A 21,303-nucleotide genomic window follows, 5' to 3' on the forward strand; every position below is an offset into this window, starting at 1 on the left:
CTCTGTACTTTACTCATTTCATACATACATTGTTGTCCCACAACATGATTTATGGCATTTAATTATATGATGACTTTCATTGTTGCTTGATAACATGAGCATGCGTGAATGTCCATGCATGAATCTTTGTCTTTGTTTCCCTCAGTGCTACATGATAACTTCCAGTGTGCACATGAGCAATGGTATAAATCCACACTTGGTAAATGGGTATATCCATTTTCTCATTTTAGCTGAAATGGTGTATTTCAAAGAACCATTTTTCCTATTTTAATAGAAATTCGAAAAAAGTAGACCTGGATTTTGTCCTCTAGGACCACATGAAGCAAATGGTGTTTAATTCTCAAAGCCACATTCTCTGCTAGGAGTTGGGGCTGTAATTACAACGGATTAGCTATTTCTGGTTCCCTATCTAAATGCCTTTTACTATTTGCTTTAAAATACCGTGTAAAGAAATCATCATATCCGGCATATTGAGAGAGTAAAATTAATGAGCTCTAGAGATTATAAGCAGAGAGGAGTATATCTTCAAAGGTATTTCTGTCCGGTATTTTTATAAAGAAGTTCAGACTGATTTTTGTTATTTGTTACAGCCAAAACAAATTTCTTTTGAAGAACACATTGAGTTGTTTGGGTTAGTTTTTATAGTATCAATTCTCAGGAAATCTGATTCGTCTATTGAGTCCTTAAACTGTCCCAAATTTTAGATTAATTCAAAAGACTCTAGATGGAAGATTAATGATATTTATATCTCATAGCAAAAAGAAAAAATAGTAATCTGTGAAATCAGATTTCCCATCTCTGGTTATAAATCTACATTTATATTTTTATAATGCTTAACTAACGTTGATGGTAATACCTGCAGAGTTTCTTGACTTTATATTGCAGTTGTTGTTCATCTGAATTGTGTGTGTTCCTCCATTTAATGCTTACTAAGCTCCTGCTGTGTGCCAGGAATTCACAAATAAACCTAAGACTGTGTCTGCCCTAACAGAACCCTAGCTTCATGGCGTCAGGACAGAAATCCTAGCTGCATTCTTTTTTATATATCATGAAATAAAATTGTATTTTATATTATACCGTTGGTTACAAATATATTTTATAAATTAGGATATACTTCAGACAGCATTCTAATATTGTCTTAAAACACAAAGTTTAAGGGCAGACTATTGGTGATAATTTTTTTATTTTTTATTTTTTTTATTTTATTTTTTTTTTTGAGACAGAGTCTTGCCCTGTCACCCAGGCTGGAGTGCAGCGGCATGATCTTGGCTCACAGCAACCTCCGCCTCCCAGGTTCAAGTAATTCTCCTGCCTCAGCCACCCTAGTAGCTGGGATTACAGGTGCCCGCCACCACGCCTAGCCAATTTTTGTGTTTTTAGGAGAGATGGGGTTTCACCATGTTGGCCAGGCTGATCTCAAACCCTTGACCTCAGGTTATCTGCCCGCCTGGGCCTCCCAAAGTGCTGGGATTATAGGTGTGAGCCATTGCACCTGGCTCTTTGCCAATAATTTTAAACATTGTCTATTTATAATTGGATATTTCTTACATATGCTCACGTCAACTTGAAGAAAATCAAAATCATGGGTTTTTCAAAAAGTTAAGTAGTCTGTATGTTCAGAGTACATTTAGAATTGACATCCACCTCTCTTATTTTTCCTCTTTTTAGGGTTGTTGTATTATGCAGGACATGGTTATGAAAATTTTGGGAACAGTTTCATGGTCCCTGTTGATGCTCCAAATCCATATAGGTCTGAAAATTGTCTGTGTGTGCAAAATATACTAAAATTGATGCAAGAAAAAGAAACTGGACTTAATGTGTTCTTGTTGGATATGTGTAGGAAAAGGTAAATTTTCTAATCTTTATTAATAATTGTTGGGAGTTAAATATCAACGTTGACAAACTAGAGAAACCTGTGAAATGCTAACAGCCATTTGCCTTTATGAATTTTGGTTTGTACATTGAAACTGGAAGAACAAAACTAAAGGAAAATATGTTCATTTACTCCATGTAGATCTAATTTTTTTAATTCTTCCTATTGCTATAGAATACAAATGAACTAACTGGCATGGGCATTTACTCATACTACAGGGGATTCAACGCTCCAGAATGTCTTCAAATGTCTTTAATAATCACTATAGTTATTCCCTCAGGAATTAATGAAACCGTGCTTGCTTTGGCAGCACATATACTAAAATAGGAATTAATGAAACCAACACCCATGGAGTTAGGACTTCTGGTCTTGCAGACACAGAATGAGTAGCTGAAGCAGATGTTTGGAGGTTTGGATCCCATTTGTCTGCCATTGCCTTACTAAGGAATAGAACCAATGACTGTTCTTCTAGATTTAACTATTTTTTGCTTGCTCAGCATTTACCAATCAAAATTCAGTGCCAGAGTTCAAATGCAACTCGTTTTAAAGCTAATAAGAAAAAATATGACTGTCTGCTGTCTTAATAGTTTAGGAGTCCTGGGTTATTTTTGGTAGATACATGGCTACCTAGATGAAAAATTTTAGATCTATAATTTTAAATTATGTATTCTAAAATAGTGTTGTATTTTCTCATTATTTATACTTTTAAGAACGCCCTTTAACTTTTCATATTTCTGTTCTTCTCTGCCTCCCTTAAACAGAAATGACTACGATGATACTATTCCAATCTTGGATGCACTAAAAGTCACTGCCAATATTGTGTTTGGATATGCCACGTAAGAAACTTTTATATTTATGTTAAAGATTCCTTCATTCTTTGATGTCTTTTTGTTTGTTGTTGCTTTTTAGGAGCAGGGATCTTACCCTGTCACCCAGGCTGGAGTGCAGAGGCACAGTCATAGCTCGCTGCTCCTGGGCTCAAATGATCCTCCTGTCTCAGACTTCTGAGTTGCAGGGACTACAGGCATTTGCCACTGTGCCTGGCTCCCGAGGTCTTTTTGATTATAGATTAGAGGCCTAGAAAATACCTATCAACATGTAGGCATAAATTTACCTCCTCGATATTCTTTGTAGAAAATTTTAAATCGTTGACTTTGCATTCCATATCTTGGTATCTTACTATTTAGCCAAAAGCATATAGTTCCTGCTTAAAGCTTAATTATTCAATTACCGATGTCATGTGAGAGACAGAAGAGAAAATGAGGCTCATCAGTGTATACAGAAGTTCCATGTGGCAAGTGTTTTCTAATGTTTTCTTATTTAAAAATGATTTTTGATATTGACAAGTTATAATTGTATATGTTTATGGGATACAAAGATATGCTGTGATGTACATATTCAATGTGGAATGATTGAATCAAGTTAGTTAACATATCACCTCAAATACTTACCATTTTTTCCTCCTGAGAAACATTCCCCCCACTGTTCCCACGCCCCAGCCTCTGGTAACAATTCTGCTGGCTGCTTCTCCGAGTTCATTTTTATTAGCATCCACATATAATCAAGAACATACAGTATCTGCCTTTCTGTGCCTGGTTTAATGTCTTTTTCTGTTTTTAAGGTGTCAAGGAGCAGAAGCTTTTGAAATCCAGCATTCTGGATTGGCAAATGGAATTTTTATGAAATTTTTAAAAGATAGATTATTAGAAGAGAAGAAAATTACCGTGTTACTGGATGAAGTTGCAGAAGGTAAATAAAAAGAGAAAACTACTCAGAAAAAGGAGGAGATATACCTATTCAGGGTTCCCTCTCTGGTGATTGTTTTATTCTTACTGTTGTTGTGTGGATTTAGAATTAGTATCTACTTTATACAACAATTTTTATATTAATATAACTTTCCACAACACTCTTGCTATTTGATGTCGTCTTTCCTTCCGTGTTGACATAGCTCTCCACCATCTGTGCAGCATTATGTAGACTACAAGGCTAAGCCCAAGCACAGTCACGAAATGAAGTTGAACCCTTAGAGCTCTACTTTGTTTCTATGCCCAGTACCTTGGTGCTAGCAAATCTTATTTTGGGTAGGGGGTGTGGAGGGGTGGTGAAGAGTTGTCCAGTGATCAGTCTCTCCCAGGATGAGGGAGAGAACACTTTGCAGAAATGTTTACACACTGCTGGGAAAAGCTGAGTTCATTTTTATCCTTTATGAACTTAGTAGTTTTAAAATCATGATTTAAGGATGTGATCCTAGGGGAGTCTAATGCCACATCTTCTATCTGTTCTTTCCCTGCTTGCTGGTATAATGCTATGAACATGTCAGATGCTGAATAAGTACCTATTATATCGACAGATTGGACTGTGTTTTTTGAAAAAAAAACATTTTATAAGCCATAGCAAAAAGAAGGTACCTTGGCCAGGCATGGTCCTCAAGCTGTAATTTCAGCACTTTGGGAAGCCATGGCAGGAAGATCACTTAAGGCCAGGAATTCAAGACGAGCCATCTGGGCAACATAGCGAGACTCTGTCTCCAAAATAAAATAAAAAACATTAAGAAGGTAATTCTTTTACAAACTAGCACCACTAGAAAATGGAGTTTTCATGGATGTTCCCAGTGATGGCAGTTTGGGTATAAGTTGTTTGACCACTGTCAGCCATATTTATGTTCATGTTTTTATCTGTGTAGCTATTTTAGTTATATCACTTGACTTAGCCGCCTTTGCATTTAACATAACCAACATAATATTGGACTTCCTGCCACCCTCCTGCTTCAGCCAGAGAAGTTCTACTTTTGTTTATACGTTGGGCTGCTTAAGTTCACATTTGAAGAAAAAGTTCTGCTGCTTAAAAAGAAAACTTTTGGATTATGTCAGTTATATTCAAACTGAGATCCAGTAAGGTGCTCCAGAAACTCTAAAGTATTTTATTTCAATTTCATTTTTAAGTATAATTTTAACTGTAAGCCCCATGCTCACCCATATATGATATTTACTAAATTGTCATAGCAATGAATGGCATCTTGATATATGCTGTGAGGATATTTGAACTTCTTATAGTCTTAGGAAAATTTTGCTTTTTGCTGATCTTTTTCAGTTCCACCATGTCTGCTTAACTGCAGTTGCCCAGGCAAGACCACACTGCAGTGTACACAGAGCACACTCAGTTAGTGCTGTCCACACTGTGCCCTTCGTGGGGAATGGCCAACTCATCGTACAAAATAAGTAAAGGCCTAATAATATCATGATTTACTTACTTCTTTTGTGCAATGATATATCATGATAAATAATATGGTTAAATCCAGGCCTTATTTTAAGTTTTGTGTGCTTTATGTCTGACCCCTGTCTTAGTAGCAAAGAGCAAAAAGTAGTTGTGCAAAATTTTTCACAAGTCATTCAACTTTGAAACAAAACTTCGCTGCTTCTCCCTTTGGATCTTCTGGATTAGTTAAAAATTATTCTGTGGCTGGGCATGTGGCTCACACCTGTAATCCCAGCACTTTTGGAGGTCGAGGTAGGAGGATTATTTGAGCCCAGGAGTTCAAGACCAGTCTGGGCAACACAGCAAGACCCCATCTCAATTAAATTCGGGCCAGGTGCAGTGGCTCATGCCTGTAATTCCAGCAGTTGGGGAGGCTGAGGCAGGAGAATCACGAGCACAGAAGTTTGAGACCAGCCTAGGCAACATTGTGAGACTCCCATCTCTATAAAAATTTTAAAAATTAGCCAGGCTTAGGTGGGATTGCTTGAGCCTGGGAGTTTGAGACAGTAGTAAGTATGATCATGCCACTGCTCTCCAGCATGTGCGACAGAGCAAACCCTTGTCTCAAAAAAAAAGAGGGAAAAATGTATTCAGAGTTTATAAGCCAAGCAGTCGAAGGGGAAAATAAACATGTTATTGATTTCTTTTTAGTTTTTTTGAGACAGTCTCACTCTGTCACTCGGGCTAGAGTGCAGTGGCACAACCTTGGCTTACTGCAGCCTCTGCCTCCCAGGTTCAAATGATTCTTTGGCCTCAACCTCCCAAGTCCAGTAACTGGGACTCTCAGCATGCACCACCATGCCTAGCTAATTTTTTGTATTTTTGGTAGAGACAGGGTTTCGCCATGTTGGCCAGGCTTATCTTGAACTCCTGGCCTCAACTGATCCACCCAACTCAGCTTCCCAAAATGCTGGGATTAGAGGTGTGACCCACCATTGGCCAGCCCTTTTACCAATTTCAACTGTGTGCTAGGAAAACAAAATATGAGATAAATTGGTTGTTATAAAGCTGCAGCCATCAGTCTGTAACCCCCGATTTTTATTTTGTGTTATACAGGACAGCATTATTAGAAGTATTGAATATACTTTTGTTTTTATTGTGTGTGGATATTCAGTATGAATATAGGACCTTGATAGTAATCTACATTTAATTATAGAAACCCTCTTCCCTTCTCCCACTGCATGATAACCACCATTCTAAACTTACATTCCTTTTTCTTCTTAGTTTTTTTGAGTTTATATATACACCCCAAAAAAGTTTGCTTTTAACTTTATAAAACAGTATTATGCTGTATGTAGTCTTTTGGGACTAGAATTTTTCTAGTTATTATTTTGCTAAGATTGATCCACATTGTTGCATGACTGTAGTTTTTTCATTTTATCTACTATGTAATATTCTATTATGCAAACATACTACAGTTTTTTTCAACTACTCACCTGTTGGTGAGCATTTGAGCTAGTTGCGGGTTTTTGCTGTTGTGAACAGTGCTATTGTAACAGTCTTGTATATGTCTCCTGGAATATGTATGCAAGAATTTCTTTGCAGTGTAATTCTAGGACTTGGAATTGCTGGGTCATAGGGTGTGACAGTATTCAATTTTAAGAGGGAATGCCAGACAGTTTTGTAAAGTGGTTGCCGAGTTCACATTTACCCCACTCCCCTCAGCCAGCAAAAGATAACGTGAATCTGTACTCTATCCATCACTTGAAAGTCAGACTTTTATATTTTTGCCAGTCACATGTTAAATAGTTTCTCATGTGGTCTTGATTTGGTTTTCCCTAACCACTAGTGATACTGAACATTGTTATTTTTAATAGCTATATGTATATCTTATGTGAAACATCTGTTCATGTCATTTGTCCATTTTTCTACTGTGTGGGATTCTTTTTTTTTTTTTTTTTTTTTTTTTGGCCTATTGATTTAGAGGAATGTTATCTGGGTTCTTAATATGATACTAGCTAGGACCTCTAAGACACTATGGAAATAGAAGTGGTAGTTGTGGGCATCCTTGTCTTGTTTCTGACTTTAAAGGGAATACTGCTAATATTTTCACATTTGGAATAATATTGTAAGTTTTTTATTAATACTGTTTATTGAGTTTGGGAAGTTGTCTTCACCTAATTTTTTTGAAAATTTTTATTATGAATAAATGTTGAACAAGATTAAATGGTTTTTCTGCAGCTATGAAGAAGATGATAGGATGTTTCTTTTTCAGTTTCTTAATGTGGTGAGTTAAATTAATGGATAGTCTAACATTAATCCAACTTGAGATAAATCATTTTCATTGGGATATATTTTTAATACACTACTAGATTTAATTTGCTATCATTTTGTTTAGAATTTTCATATGGGAAATGGGCCTGTAATTTTACTTTCTTATAGTATTTGGTTTAATTTTATGAGAAAAAAAAATTAGTATTTAGTGGTATCAGTGTTAGCAGTATCAGTGGCATATGGAGTATCATTGTTATGCTGGCCTTGTAGAATGAGATGGAGGTTGTGATGGTTGATTTTATGTCAACTTTTGCCAGGCCTCAGTGCCAAGGTATTTAGTTTATTTATTTAAATTATTTAGTTATTTAGATATTTCATTTATTTAGTTATTTAGATTATTCAAGATGTGATGGATCCACCGTTATTCTGGACGAGATTAAAGTTTAAATTGATGGACTTTGAGTAAAGCAGATTGCCCTCCATAGTGTGGATGGGCATCATCCAGTTAGCTGAAGGCCTTACTGGAGCAAAGACTGACCTCCCACAAGCAAGGAGATTGCCAGCAGCCTGCCTTTAGGGCTCAGACTACAACTCTTCTCTGCTCCCCACCCTGCCTGCCTGCCCTGCAGATTTCAGACTTGCACCGCCACAATTTCATGAACCAATACCTTAAGTGAATCTCCTCTTCTCACTCTCCCTCTATGTGTACACACACACACACACACACACACACACACACACACACACACGCACGTAGACACACACTGCTTCTCTGGAGAAGTCTCATACAGAAGTATACCCTGTTGTTTACTGGGAAATTTTGTGTAAATTATGATCTGTTTCCTAACGTTTATGGGAGAACTTGCCCATAAACCAGTTTAGGATTTTTGTTTTGTTTTGTTTTTGGTAGAAGATTTTTAACTACTGCTTTAATATCTTGAATATTTCTTTTACCATGTAGGCTTTTCATTTCCTTTTTGAGTCAATTTTGATAAGTTATATTTTCCTAGGAATTTGGGCAGTTTTCAGATTTGTTGTCATTTAGTTGCCCCTATTTCTAATGGTATTCTTCAATGTCCGCTTTCTCTGTAGTTATGCACCCCTTTTCATCAGCGTTACTTGTACCTGCTTTCCTTTTTCCTTTATTGCCAGCTTTGGCCCATTGTGCTATTTTGTATTGAAGAGCCAATCTTCGGCTCTGTTGATTTCTACTTTTTTATTGTTTTCTGTATCATTAACTTCTGTTTATTTGTGTCTTGCCTTGTATTTAATCTTTTTCTAACATCATAAATAGTTCGTTCACTTTTAGCCTGTTTTTTCCAATTTAAGTTTCTAGGCCTCTCTTCAAACATCACTTTCATCACATCCTACAAGTTTAGATTTTTTAATTTCTACTTTTTCCTTGACCTTTAAGTTATATAATACTGTCTTTAATTTTCAAACATGGCAGGAATTTTTATTTAGCTTTTTGGTTTTTATTTCTACCTTAATTGCTTTGTGATCGAATAAAGTCTGTCTAGTTGCCATGCTTTGAAATTTATGAGTTTTCATTATGGCCAAGTAAAAGATGAAATTTTGTCAATTTTGCATGTGTACTTGAGAAAAATTGATATTTTTTATAGTAACTGATTGTAGAGTTCTATGTATGCCCATTACGTTTGGCGTATTAATTTTTGTTTTGTTCAGTTCTGTATTTCTGCTGATTCTCTTTTTGATCAATAATTGAGAGAGATGTTGAAATCTCTCAATTTACTGAATTTTTCTTGTAATTATGGCAATTTTTACTTCATACATGACTATCTTATTGTGCTTTAAATGCTTATATTTTCTTACTGCATTGAACATTTTATTATTATGTAGTGATGCCTCCATTCCAAATAATGCTTTTTGTCTTTTTGTATCATAATGGAGCCATACCAGCTTCCTTTTTGCTGACCTAATATGTTATTTTTTACACTTTTGCTTTCAAACGTTTCATGTCATCATTCTGCTTTACTGTAGCTTTTGGAGGCATCATATAGCAAATTGTTTAAAATCCAATCTGAGTCTTTTAATGAGTAAATTAAGTTCATTTGCATTTGTTATTTTTTTGTATTTGTTTTTACCATCTAATTTTTTGATTTGGCTCATTTTCCTTTTTATGTCTTTTCTTCTCCAACAAATACTAATTTTAATGTACTTTTACAATACTTGGTGTCTCCTTTTAACCCCTAACAGGTTGATTTAACTTAGACTTTGTTCTGGATCACTGTATATTTTTGTCTCTCTTTTTTTAAAAGAACCTTACTATTGTTAATTTATAACATAGTAGACAGAAGTAAGATAAACTATAACAAAGAATGATAGTTCTAAATTTAAACTGATGTGTATCCATATACATTAGTCTGTATCTAAAACATGTTGAAGGAAAATGGCACATTACAAAGACATACATGTAACATTTTTGTTGAATTCAAAAATGTAAAACATTGGCATATACTATTTAGGAATACCTACACAAGTAAAAATTAAAACATGCCTGCTATGTCTAGCACATAGTAGGTGCTCAGGAAATATTTGTTGAGTGAATAAATGATACTGAGAATGTAACCTGATAACATAGGATAGTTCTTAGCCTAAATATTTAAAACATAAGAATTGGTGGTCTTAAAAATAGTATTGGCCAAACATGGTGTTTCCAACACTTTGGGAGGCAGAGGCAGGTGGATCATGAGGTCAGGAGTTTAAGACTAAAAATACAAAAAACTAGGCAGGCATGGTGGCAGGCACCTGTAATCCCAGCTATTTGGGAGGCTGAGGCAGAGAATTGCCTGAACCCAGGAGGCAGAGGTTGCAGTGAGCTGAGATCATACCACTGCACTCCAGATTGGGTTGGGTGACAGAGCGAGATTCCATCTCAAAAAAATAATATTTCTTTTCATATCTTTTAGATATGGGTAAGTGTCACCTTACCAAAGGCAAACAGGCTCTAGAGATTCGAAGTAGTTTATCTGAGAAGAGAGCACTTACTGATCCAATACAGGGAACAGAATATTCTGCAGAATCTCTGGTGCGGAATCTACAGTGGGCCAAGGCTCATGGTATGGTAAAGTCTGTTTTTTGTTTCATCTATAATATACTTATGTTAAATCGTATAGTTTTTTTTCTTCTGAATAACTAACTTTCCTCCCAGTTTTACAGTGAAAATATTTTGGCCTGCTAGGCAAATCTCAAACCAAACAGATGTTTCAATTATGGATATTACACTGGTTTATTTGATGTTGGAAATATCAAATTCTTTAGGCCATTATTTTCATTATTGGTAAAATTAAAATGACCATTTAAAAATTTTTCTATTTTAAAAATAGGTTAATTTTCCATTTGTCTAATACACAATCCCTTAGATTCTCCTGTATTGTGACCTGTTAAAGTGTGTAGCTGTCAAAAATCATGGATTTGGGTTCTGACCCAGTCTCTACCACTCTATGAATGTGTTATCTATAACATGTGAATAAGAAATAGTATCTGCTTCAGACCGGGTGTGGTGACTCACACCTGTAATCCTAGCACTTTGGGAGGCTGAGGCAGGTGGATCACCTGAGGTCAGGAGTTCAAGACCAGCCTGGGCAACATGGCAAAACCTTGTCTCTACTAAAAACACAAAAAGTTAGCAGGGCTTGGTGGTTTGTTCCTATAATCCCAGCTACTAGGCACTGATGCAAGAGAATCACTTGAACCTTGGAGGTAGAGGTTGCAGTGCAGTGAGCAGAGACTGTGCCACTGCACTCCAGTCTGGGTAACAGAACATGACTCCATCTCAAAAAGAAAGTAAATAGTACCTGCTTCAGAGGTTATTGGGATTGAATGAGTGCACAGGTAGAAATGAGCATGGCACTCAGCAAGTCCTCTGTACTTGTGATTATTAATATAACTCAGCATCCTTTCTTGGACACTTGATCAGTAGGTTGATCAACAGAGAAAATGAGGTGAAAATCAATCTGTAGCTTAATTACCTCTGGGTAACTGTATATGGCTTACTGAAAAAATATGTTTAAATTACTGATTGAAATATTTTGGATTTTCTGAGTCCAAGTATCTATTCTGTGAGTCTCTTATAATTGTATTTATTGAAGTTCCATAAAATATCTTTATTTTTACAATAATTTTTGTTCTTGGCCAGGCTTGGTGGCTCACACCTGTAATCCCAGCACTTTGGGAGGCCGAGATGGGTGCATCACCTGAGGTCAGGGGTTCGAGACCAGCCTGGCCAACATGGTGAAACTCCCTGTCTACTAAAAACAGAAAAATTAGCTGAGCACCTGTAATTGCAGTTACTCTGGTTACTGAGCCAGGAGAATCGCTTGAACACAGGAGTTAGAGGTTACAGTAAGCCAAGCTCGCACCATTGCACTCCAGCCTGGGCAGCAAGAGCAAAACTGTCTTAAAAAAAAAAAAGAAAAGAAATTGTTCTCCAATATATATTTTTGGTAAATTAACATATTAAAGCACATTAAAATGTAAAATGCTATAAATATCTCACCATTCCAGATAACTGGAGAATTAATTGAAATTGTCTTTTCTCTATAAAAGATCTAAACAACAAACAATAACAAAATTATAGCGGTAAAGATCAACAGTAAACAAAACCTCATGAAACGAAAAGGTCAGAGAAAGTATTTGTAACAGGTCAGGCATGGTGTAATCCCAGCACTTTGTGGGGCTGAGGTGGGAGGATCACGAGGTCAGAAGATCAAGACCATCCTGGCCAACATAGTAAAACACTATCTCTACTAAAAATACAAAAAAATTAGCTGGATGTGGTGACATGCACCTGTAGTTGCAGCTACCAAGGCAGCTGAGGCAGGAGAATCACTTGAACCCAAGAGACAGAGGTTGCAGTGAGCTGAGATCACAGCACCACACTCCAGCTTGGTGACAGAGCGAGACTCCATCTCAAAAAAAAAAAAAAAAAAAAAGTATTTGTAACAAATTTAATTAAGTAGGTAGTTTTTAAATATTTTTTAATAATAAAGAGCTCATACAAAAAGGTAAGAGGAAAAAACATTAAGACTCTCCTCAGTAAGCAAGCAAATGATGCAAATTCAATAATCCACACTCCTAGAAGTATACTGAGAAAAATCTTAAAAATGGCTAATTTAAGTAATTATGGAATAATTAAAACTATATCTTTCTACTTTTTAATCCCATCAAGTTAGACAAATATTTTAAAAGTTATTAATACTGTTTTGGATGTGTTATGGTAAAACTTTATATTCCCTGTAAATTGAAAATAATTTGTCCCATATGTAAAGGAACAATCACATAGCTATATCTAACAATCTTAAAGCATTACATATACACAAACAAATATTAACTATGATAGAAAAACAATAAAACCTGGAAGTATTATAATTCAAGAGTTAACAGAATTGTTAAACTACAGTGTGGCCTTTCAGTGACATTGTGCTTTATTAAAAATTCTGGTCCTGGGCCAGGCGTGGTGGCTCACACCTATAATCCCAGCACTTTGGGAGGCCAGTGCAGGCAGATCACAAGGTCAGGAGTTCGAGACCATCCTGGCCAGCATGGTGAAACCCCATCTCTACTAAAAATACAAAAATTAGCTGGGCCTGGTGCCATGTGCCTGTAATCCCAGCTATTAGGGAGGCTGAGGCAGGAGAATCGCTTGAGCCAGGGAGTCAGAGGTTGCCATGAACCAAGATCACACCACTGCACTTCAGCCTGGCAACAGAGCGAGACTCCATCTCAAAAAAATGTAGTCTGGTCATACAAACTGAGGCAACAGTGAAAATATGTCTATAATTGTATGCATATTTTTGATTGCCACAATAAAAATTATATATACAGATGGGTAAGAACTATGAGCAAATGGTAAATGAAAGATTTTGTTTGGCCAGCAGAGTATTGAGCTTTATTTTTTTTAAATGTGTGTTTAAAAATGTGTGTTTAAACAATATGATTCATGTTTTTAAGCAAAAGAAAGGCTAACCATATTCTCTTTCATAAATATGTGCCTCTTATCAGGAAATCTACCAAAGTTATTCTTATTTGTTCTTTTTCAGAACTTCCAGAAAGTATGTGTCTTAAGTTTGACTGTGGTGTTCAGATTCAATTAGGATTTGCAGCTGAGTTTTCCAATGTCATGATAATCTATACAAGTATAGTTTACAGACCACCGGAGATAATAATGTGTGATGCCTACGTTACTGATTTCCCACTTGTGAGTCTCTCTTTTTCTCTTATTTAAAATACAGTGACAAATTCACTTATTAAACATATAGGAAATATGCATATTGATATATAAGTGTGTATATTTGTTCATAGTTTAGTAACACTGGTCATAATATTTACTAATGGCCAAAAAGCTTATCAGATTTAGAAATGTCTAAAGTTTACTTAAGAAAGATGCCTTTAATTTCTCATATCTTAAACAGGATAACAAATGTGAAGGAATAAAATGTGCTATAAATATGTCAAGAATAACTTCCTTTTAAACAGTTATAACTTATATTGGAAACAATAGTTTTTAAGTCTTGTCAAGTTATGATCACTGGAATAATAGAAATCTAGTTCTATTCTTTTCAAACATTTAGGTATGATATTTATTTTACATTAGTCTAAAGAAGCCAGTAAATAGTACCCCTGTTTCCTACATGAGTGTGACAAACTGAGATGCAAGCAAGGAGTAAGACCCGCAGAAACCCAGAATATCACTTTTATTACTGATAGAGGCTTTGTGGAGGGTATTGCTTCATGTGAGAGTACATGGTCTAGCACCAAACCCCAGAATTCAGTGGCCACCCTACACCTCTAGCCTCAGCAGCACAGAGCCCAGATAGGCTTCCTGGGGTGTTGAGCAAGGGGGAGCCCTGTGGGCTTCTCACAAGAGGAGCAGAACCCTCTTGGCCTTGGGGTTGGCTCTAAAGAAAAAGGAAAAGTCGGCCGGGCGCGGTGGCTCAAGCCTGTAATCCCAGCACTTTGGGAGGCCGAGGCGGGTGGATCACCAGGTCAAGAGATCGAGACCATCCTGGTCAACATGGTGAAACTCCGTCTCTACTAAAAATACAAAAAATTAGCTGGACATGGTGGTGCGTGCCTGTAATCCCAGCTACTCAGGAGGCTGAGGCAGGAGAATTGCCTGAACCCAGGAGGTGGAGGTTGCGGTGAGCTGAGATTGCGCCATTGCACTCCAGCCTGGGTAACATGAGTGAAACTCCATCTCAAAAAAAAAAAAAAGGAAAAGGAAAAGTCTGCTTATTTATCTTTCTTAAATATTCTAATTATATAAATTTCTCTGCACCTTCCCAAAAGTGATGATTAAGAGGAGAGAATCCAAGCATCAAACAATAATGGGACACTCTCTGCTTAAGAGGAAACTTGAGTAGCCCAAGAAGCATTTCTAGGAGTCATTTGAAACTCTTTCAGAGCTCACTTTTACTTTTTAAATGGCTTAGTACAGAGTTGAGAATTCCTATTATAACCATAGATTGTTGTTTTCATTTAGTCTTGGATAAATAATTTTGGGCTTACCAAAATTCACAAGAGGCCAAAATTCATGAGAGAACAGTATCAGTTAAGACGTCATATGTGCTAGATTATATTGTGGCTTTCACTGATTTTATTAACTGTCACTGATTTTTCTTTTACAGGACCTAGATATTGATCCAAAAGATGCAAATAAAGGCACTCCTGAAGAAACTGGCAGCTACTTGGTATCAAAGGATCTTCCCAAGCATTGCCTCTATACCAGACTCAGTTCACTGCAAAAATTAAAGGTTACTACCTTTTCTGTTGATAGCTTCTAATGGAGAACTTTACAAAACTGGAAATTTATTTTGGCATAGACCATAGATATGCTGCCTTATCGAGTATTAAACTAGAGATAACCAATCTACTGAAGGTCCTATCAGTGACCCTTTTTATATTCTGTTTCTGACGGTGGGCAGAGGACTTTATTCGTGCTTACCCTCCATATTGCTGAAAAATTAGGAACATAGAGCATATTCTTTTTCTTTTTTTTAAGACAGAGTCTTGCTCTGTTGCCCAGGGTGGAGCGCAGTGGCGCGATCTCAACCCACTGAAACCTCCGCCTCCTGGGTTCAAGTGATTCTCCTGCCTCAGCCTCCCAAGTAGCTGGGATTACAGGCGTGCACCACAAGCCCCAGCTAATTTTTGTATTTTTAGTAGAGACGGGGTTTCACCATGTTGGTCAGGCTGCTCTCGAACTCCTGACTTGGTGGTCCGCCTGCCTCAGCCTCCCAAAGTGCTGGGATTACAGGCGTGAGCCACTGCAACCAGCCTAAAGCATATTCTTCTTTTTTTAGAGACAGGGTCTTACTCTGTCACCCAGTCTGGAGTGCAGTGGCACGAAGATAGCATACTGTAACTGCAGACTCCTGGTCTCAGACAATCCTGCCACCCTAGGTTTTCAAGCAGCTGAGTCTGCAGGCATGAGCCACCACACTAATTTTTTTAAATTTTTCGTAAAGAAGGGCTCTCACTATGGTGCCCAAGCCAAACTTGAACTCCTGGCCTCAGGAATCCTCCCTTCTTGGACTCCCAAAGCACTCAGGTTACAGATGTGAGCCACTATGCCCGGCTCCATATTCTACTTTTAAATATGTTGAGATTTTCAAGTAATCATTTCCTAGTTCTATAACTAAATATATAGCAAATTAGAATTGGAATTTCAATTTTTTTATTTCTAGTTGACTTACAAATGAGAAGCTAGTTCTGCATGTTGAATGTTGTAATGAAAGCTTTTCTTTGCAAAAATTGAGATTTTAATTTGTTTACAACTGTATCAGCCAAAACTCAGGAAATGGAATGGGCATGATTAAGAATTACACACATAAACCTGTTGTAATGCTGTTTAGAGCTCATCTACTTAAAATCCTTTCTTCTCTTAAAAAGTTAGCCCGTTATCTGATTCAGTTATATTTTCCACCTATGATTACAGATTATAATACTTTAAAAACAGCTTAAGCTTTTTTTTTTTTTATAAAACTGGCATAAGACCAGTTGTTTTGGGGCCAGGCACAGTGGCTCATGCCTTTAATCCCAGCACTTTGGGAGGCTGAGGCAGGTGGATCACGAGGTCAAGAGATCGAGACCATCCTGGCCTACATGGTGAAATCCCGTCTCTACTAAAAATACAAAAAATTAGCCTGCCATGTTGGCGAAGCCCGTAGTCCCAGCTACTCGGGAGGCTGAGGCAGGAGAATCGCTTGAACCCGGGAGGCAGAGGTTGCAGTGAGCTGAGATTGTACCACTGCACTCCAACCTGGTGACAGAGCAAGACTCTGTCTCAAAAAATAAAAAGTTGTTTTTAGATGGTGTCTCACTCTGTCACTAGGCTTGAGTGCAGCAGTGGCGTCTTGGCTCACTGCAACCTCTACCTCCTGGACTCAAGCGACTCTTACGCCTCAGCCTCCCAAGTAGCTGGGACTACAGGTACACACTACCATGCCCAGTTAATTTTTTGTACTTTTAGTAGCGACGGGGTTTCACCACATTGGCCAGCCTGGTCTTGAACTCCTAACTAACTTCAAATGATCCACCTGCCTCGTCCTCCCAAAGTGGTGGAATTATAGATTATAGGCTTGAGCCACCACACCCGGCCCAGTTCATTTTTTTAATTAAAGGATAATTCCCCATCTCTAATAATAGGGAAGGATAAGTTTCCTAAGCCACACTGCTTGGAAAATATGTTTTCACTGTTCATCTGGAATATCAGGTCTCCTTCATTTTGACTACCAACAATAGTAAGAATTAGAAATTCTACTAAATTTGTTGTAAGTATTGCATGAAGGAAGAGGAAGGTGATGAGAGCTGGTGTTTCTCAGTTTAGGGGAGATAAAAAGGATGCCTTGAGGATGTGGAACCTGGGATAGGAGAGCAAGTGGATGTGTGGTGTGGGGGAATGAATAATATTTTTTCAGATTACTATATATTTCCTGTTGATGCCAATAATAAACCAGATTTTTTTTTGCCTTTGCAGGAACATCTAGTCTTCACAGTATGTTTATCGTATCAGTACTCAGGATTGGAAGATACTGTAGAGGACAAGCAGGAGGTGAATGTTGGGAAACCTCTCATTGCTAAATTAGACATGCATCGAGGTTTGGGAAGGAAGACTTGCTTTCAAACTTGTCTTATGTCTAATGGTCCTTACCAGAGTTCTGCCACCACCTCAGGAGGAGCAGGGCATTATCACTCATTGCAAGACCCATTCCATGGTGTTTACCATTCACATCCTGGTGATCCAAGTAATGTTACGCCAGCAGATAGCTGTCACTGCAGCCGGACTCCAGATGCATTTATTTCAAGTTTTGCTCACCATTCTGCATGTCATTTTAGTAGAAGTAATGTGCCAGTAGAGACAACTGATGAAATACCATTTAGTTTCTCTGACAGGCTCAGAATTTCTGAAAAATGACCTCATTTTTGAAGGTTTACATAATTATAGATGCCTCATGTGAAATAGTACTGTACTTAACATAAAGTGAGACATTGTGAAAAGGCAAATCTGTATATGTAGAGAAAGAATAGTAGAAACTGTTTCATAGCAAACTTCAGGACTTTGAAATGTTGGAATTATATTATTTAATCACAGACTTCCTCTTCTAAGATTTTGTGAATGGGTTGATTAGTTCTGTACAATTGAAGTTCGGGGGTATGTTTATATGTATATGCAAAATATTTTCATTGTGACCACTCTGAAGTAAGAGCAATGGGAATAGCATTATTGTAGAATAAGTCATTGTATTTTTAATACCAAAAAGAACCTTGCTGATCACCAGGCATAACCTAATTTCTTCAATGGGAGAAACACATAAAGGCATTTTATCTAAGTTAGAGCTGGCACCAGAATTCTATTCCACTGTTTCCACTACACACTGCCTTCCTGACAGCTTCTGAGATAAGTGTTATTTTTGTAGATAGAGTGAAATATATTTATATATATATATATATATATATAAGTAGAGAGAGATACATATCTATGTATTAAGGAATGTACAAACTTTAGTTTTGGATTATAGGAGTTTGCTGCAAGTTTTACTTAAGAGGTTTGTATATAAATCTGATGTAGAACAGGCTGAAATTTCTTGTTCATAAGATTATGAAACCACATGAGAAATAACAAAATGTTTGTTAAAGCTAGATCTAGCAGAGGCTAAGAATCAAGATATAATGGTTAATTTTCATAGCAGCCTCGCTGAATTTTCCAGATATTTAGCATCTTCCTTGATAATATGTGTTTTCTTCTTGAAATTTACTGGCCTAATGAGATAATATTCTTATCATTTCTGGTTTTCCCGAAAAGTTGGTTAAAAATACAATTGGCACTAACAAGGAAAAATACTGAATTTGTAATGTTAGAAGTCTCACAAAGAAAATCCCAGGCCTAGATGGCTTCCCTGCTGAATTCTACCAAACATTAAAATTAGTACTAATTTTTTTTTTTTTTACAAAGTCTTTCTAAAGTAGAACACTTCCCAACTTATTCTATGAGATCAGTATTACCCTGATACCAGACTAGACATCACAAGAAAACTATAAGCCAATATTCCTTATTAATACAAACATAAAAACATTAACAAAATACTAGCAAACTGAATCTAGCAACATATAAAAAGGATTATACATCATGACCAAGTGGAATTTATCCCAGGAATTCAAGGTTGGTTCAACATGTAAAAAAAAATAATAATAATAATAAGCTAATATACAGTCAGTTCTCATTCACAGTAATTATGTTCTACAAAATATTCTCCAACACTGAATTAAATATGGAACGACTGCTTTTAGGAGAATGTGTGTTTGTGTGTGTATACATATGCTTATGTAATGCAAATTATGAGCTTGAATTCTTAAAACGCTTCATTCTAGCAGATTCTGTTTTACAGAAGTCACAGTGAGGTATCAGAAGTGTTAAGTGACATACCTGACACACCCCACTAAAACATGTGCCAGAACTGAAATTCAAACCCTGTCCAGCTGACCCCAGAACCAGAGCTTCTTATACTACACTGAATTACCCCTGCCATTTCCATCCTCCAGTTATTTCTCTATGAGGCTGAAACAGGAAGGCAGAGCATCATCTTGTTCATCCTCAGCTGGGAACGTGTGAATTGAGTGACTCAATTTTTTCACCTATTTACACATATCCACAAATGACCACAAAAGTGTCACAAATATCAATTTGAGGGTTATAAATAAATTTAAGCAAGTTGGTAAATTGACGAATACATAACCGTGAATAATGAGGATCAACTGTACCAGATTTAATCAAGCACAAACCCCACATAGATTGTCTTAAGAGAGACAGAAACAGCACTGGATAAAATCCAAAACCCTTTCAAGATAAAAACACTCAACAAACTAGGAATAAAAGGAATCTTCCTAGATATGATAAATACAACATCTATGAAAAGCCCACACCTAACATCATACTTCATGGTGATAGACTAAACGCTCCATGTTTTCCCCTTAAGATTGGGAATAAGAACAAGGATGCTCACTCACACTACTTCTATTCAGTATTGTACTTGAGGTTCTAGCCAGAGCAATTAGGCAAGAAAAAGAAAAGCTGTCTATACTGCAAAAGAGGTGAAACTATATGTATTCACAGTTCATAAATATTTGTACATAGAAAATGCTAAGGAACCCGTAAAGTAATAAATGAGTTCAACAGGTTGCAGAATACAAGATCAAATATACAAAAATCAGTTTTATAGCTATACTAACAACAAACATTCTGAAAACGAGAATAAGGACATCCTATATACAGTAGCATCAAGAAGAATAAAATTACAAAATGTTTAGAGAAATTAAGATCCATAAATGGAATGACACCCATGTTTATGGATTGAAAGAGTTAATATAGGTAAGATGGCAGTGCTGCCCAAATTAGTCTACAGATTCAACACAATTCCTATCAAAATCCTAACTGTATTTTTTGCAGAAATTGACAAACTGATAAAGTTGATATGGAAATGCAGGGGACCCAGAATAGCCAAAAAATCTTGGAAAAGAACAAAGTTGGAAGACTTGACAATTTCAAAATGTGCTACAAAACTACAGTAAGACAATGTAGGCATATGGATAGACATATTGATCAAAGGAGTGGAACTGAACATCCAGAAATAAACTTGTATATTTCTGATCATTTTCTTTTCAACAAGGATGCTAATACCATTCAATAGAGAAAGAGTTGTCTTTTCAATAAGCAGTGCTGGGACAACTGGTAGCTACATGCATAGCAAAAGGATCCCTACCTCCTACCCCGTTACAAATTCTAATTCAGAATGGATCATAGACCTGAGTATAAGAGCAAAAACAGAAGTAGATCTTTGTGGTGTTGGGCTTAGGAATGGTTTCTTAGATACAACACCAAAAGCACAAGCAACAAAGGAAAACAATAGATAAATGGGACTTCATCAAAACTAACTTGAGCACCTTAAAGGACACCATTAAGAAGGTGAAGATATCCTCAGAATGGGAGAAAAATTTTTGAAGAATCATGTATCTGATAAGGAGTTTGCCTCTAGAATAGAGAGATCTCATAATAAACATGCAGGTGCCCAGCTGTGGTTACTACAGAGCAGCACTATCCAGTGAACTTCCTGTGATGGGATGCTTGGTATCTACACTATCGGTGTGATAGACTTTAGCCTCGTGGGGGTGTTGAGCAATTGAAATAATAGCTAGTGTGAGGAACTGAATTTAAAATTGCAGTTTCACACTGGGTGTGGTGGCTCAAGTCTGTAATGCAGTTTGGGAGGCCAAGGCAGGTGGATCATTTGAACCCAGGAGTTTGAGACCACCCTGGCCAAGATAGCAAAACCCTGCCTCTACTAAAAATACAAAAAAATTAGATGGGTCTGGTGGCACACACCTGTAATCCCAGCTACTAGGGAGGCTGAGACAGGGGAATTGTTTGAACCTAGGAGATGGAG

The 21,303-nt window shown here is 36.9% G+C and overlaps 1 protein-coding gene across 5 annotated transcripts in view; it reads left to right on the forward strand.

Moving 5' to 3' along the window:
- MALT1 (MALT1 paracaspase) overlaps positions 1-20,916 on the forward strand; it is a 79,491-nt gene extending 58,575 nt beyond the window's left edge. For 4 of the 5 annotated variants that reach the window (XM_032293603.1, XM_032293606.1, XM_032293604.1 and 1 more), the window contains 7 exons: positions 1,669-1,846; positions 2,635-2,709; positions 3,495-3,622; positions 10,273-10,422; positions 13,405-13,562; positions 14,992-15,117; positions 17,343-20,916. In XM_032293603.1, coding sequence (XP_032149494.1) covers positions 1,669-1,846; positions 2,635-2,709; positions 3,495-3,622; positions 10,273-10,422; positions 13,405-13,562; positions 14,992-15,117; positions 17,343-17,780 — 1,253 coding nt within the window. In that variant the 3' untranslated portion in view covers positions 17,781-20,916. The remainder of the gene's footprint in view (positions 1-1,668; positions 1,847-2,634; positions 2,710-3,494; positions 3,623-10,272; positions 10,423-13,404; positions 13,563-14,991; positions 15,118-17,342) is intronic. The other variant, XM_032293605.1, reaches the window with a different exon arrangement.
- Positions 20,917-21,303: the final 387 nt, after the last annotated feature.

The sequence above is a fragment of the Sapajus apella genome, unplaced genomic scaffold, assembly GCF_009761245.1.
Source record: "Sapajus apella isolate SASKATOON/1434 unplaced genomic scaffold, GSC_monkey_1.0 scaffold30, whole genome shotgun sequence".
Taxonomy (NCBI): Eukaryota; Metazoa; Chordata; class Mammalia; order Primates; family Cebidae; genus Sapajus; species Sapajus apella.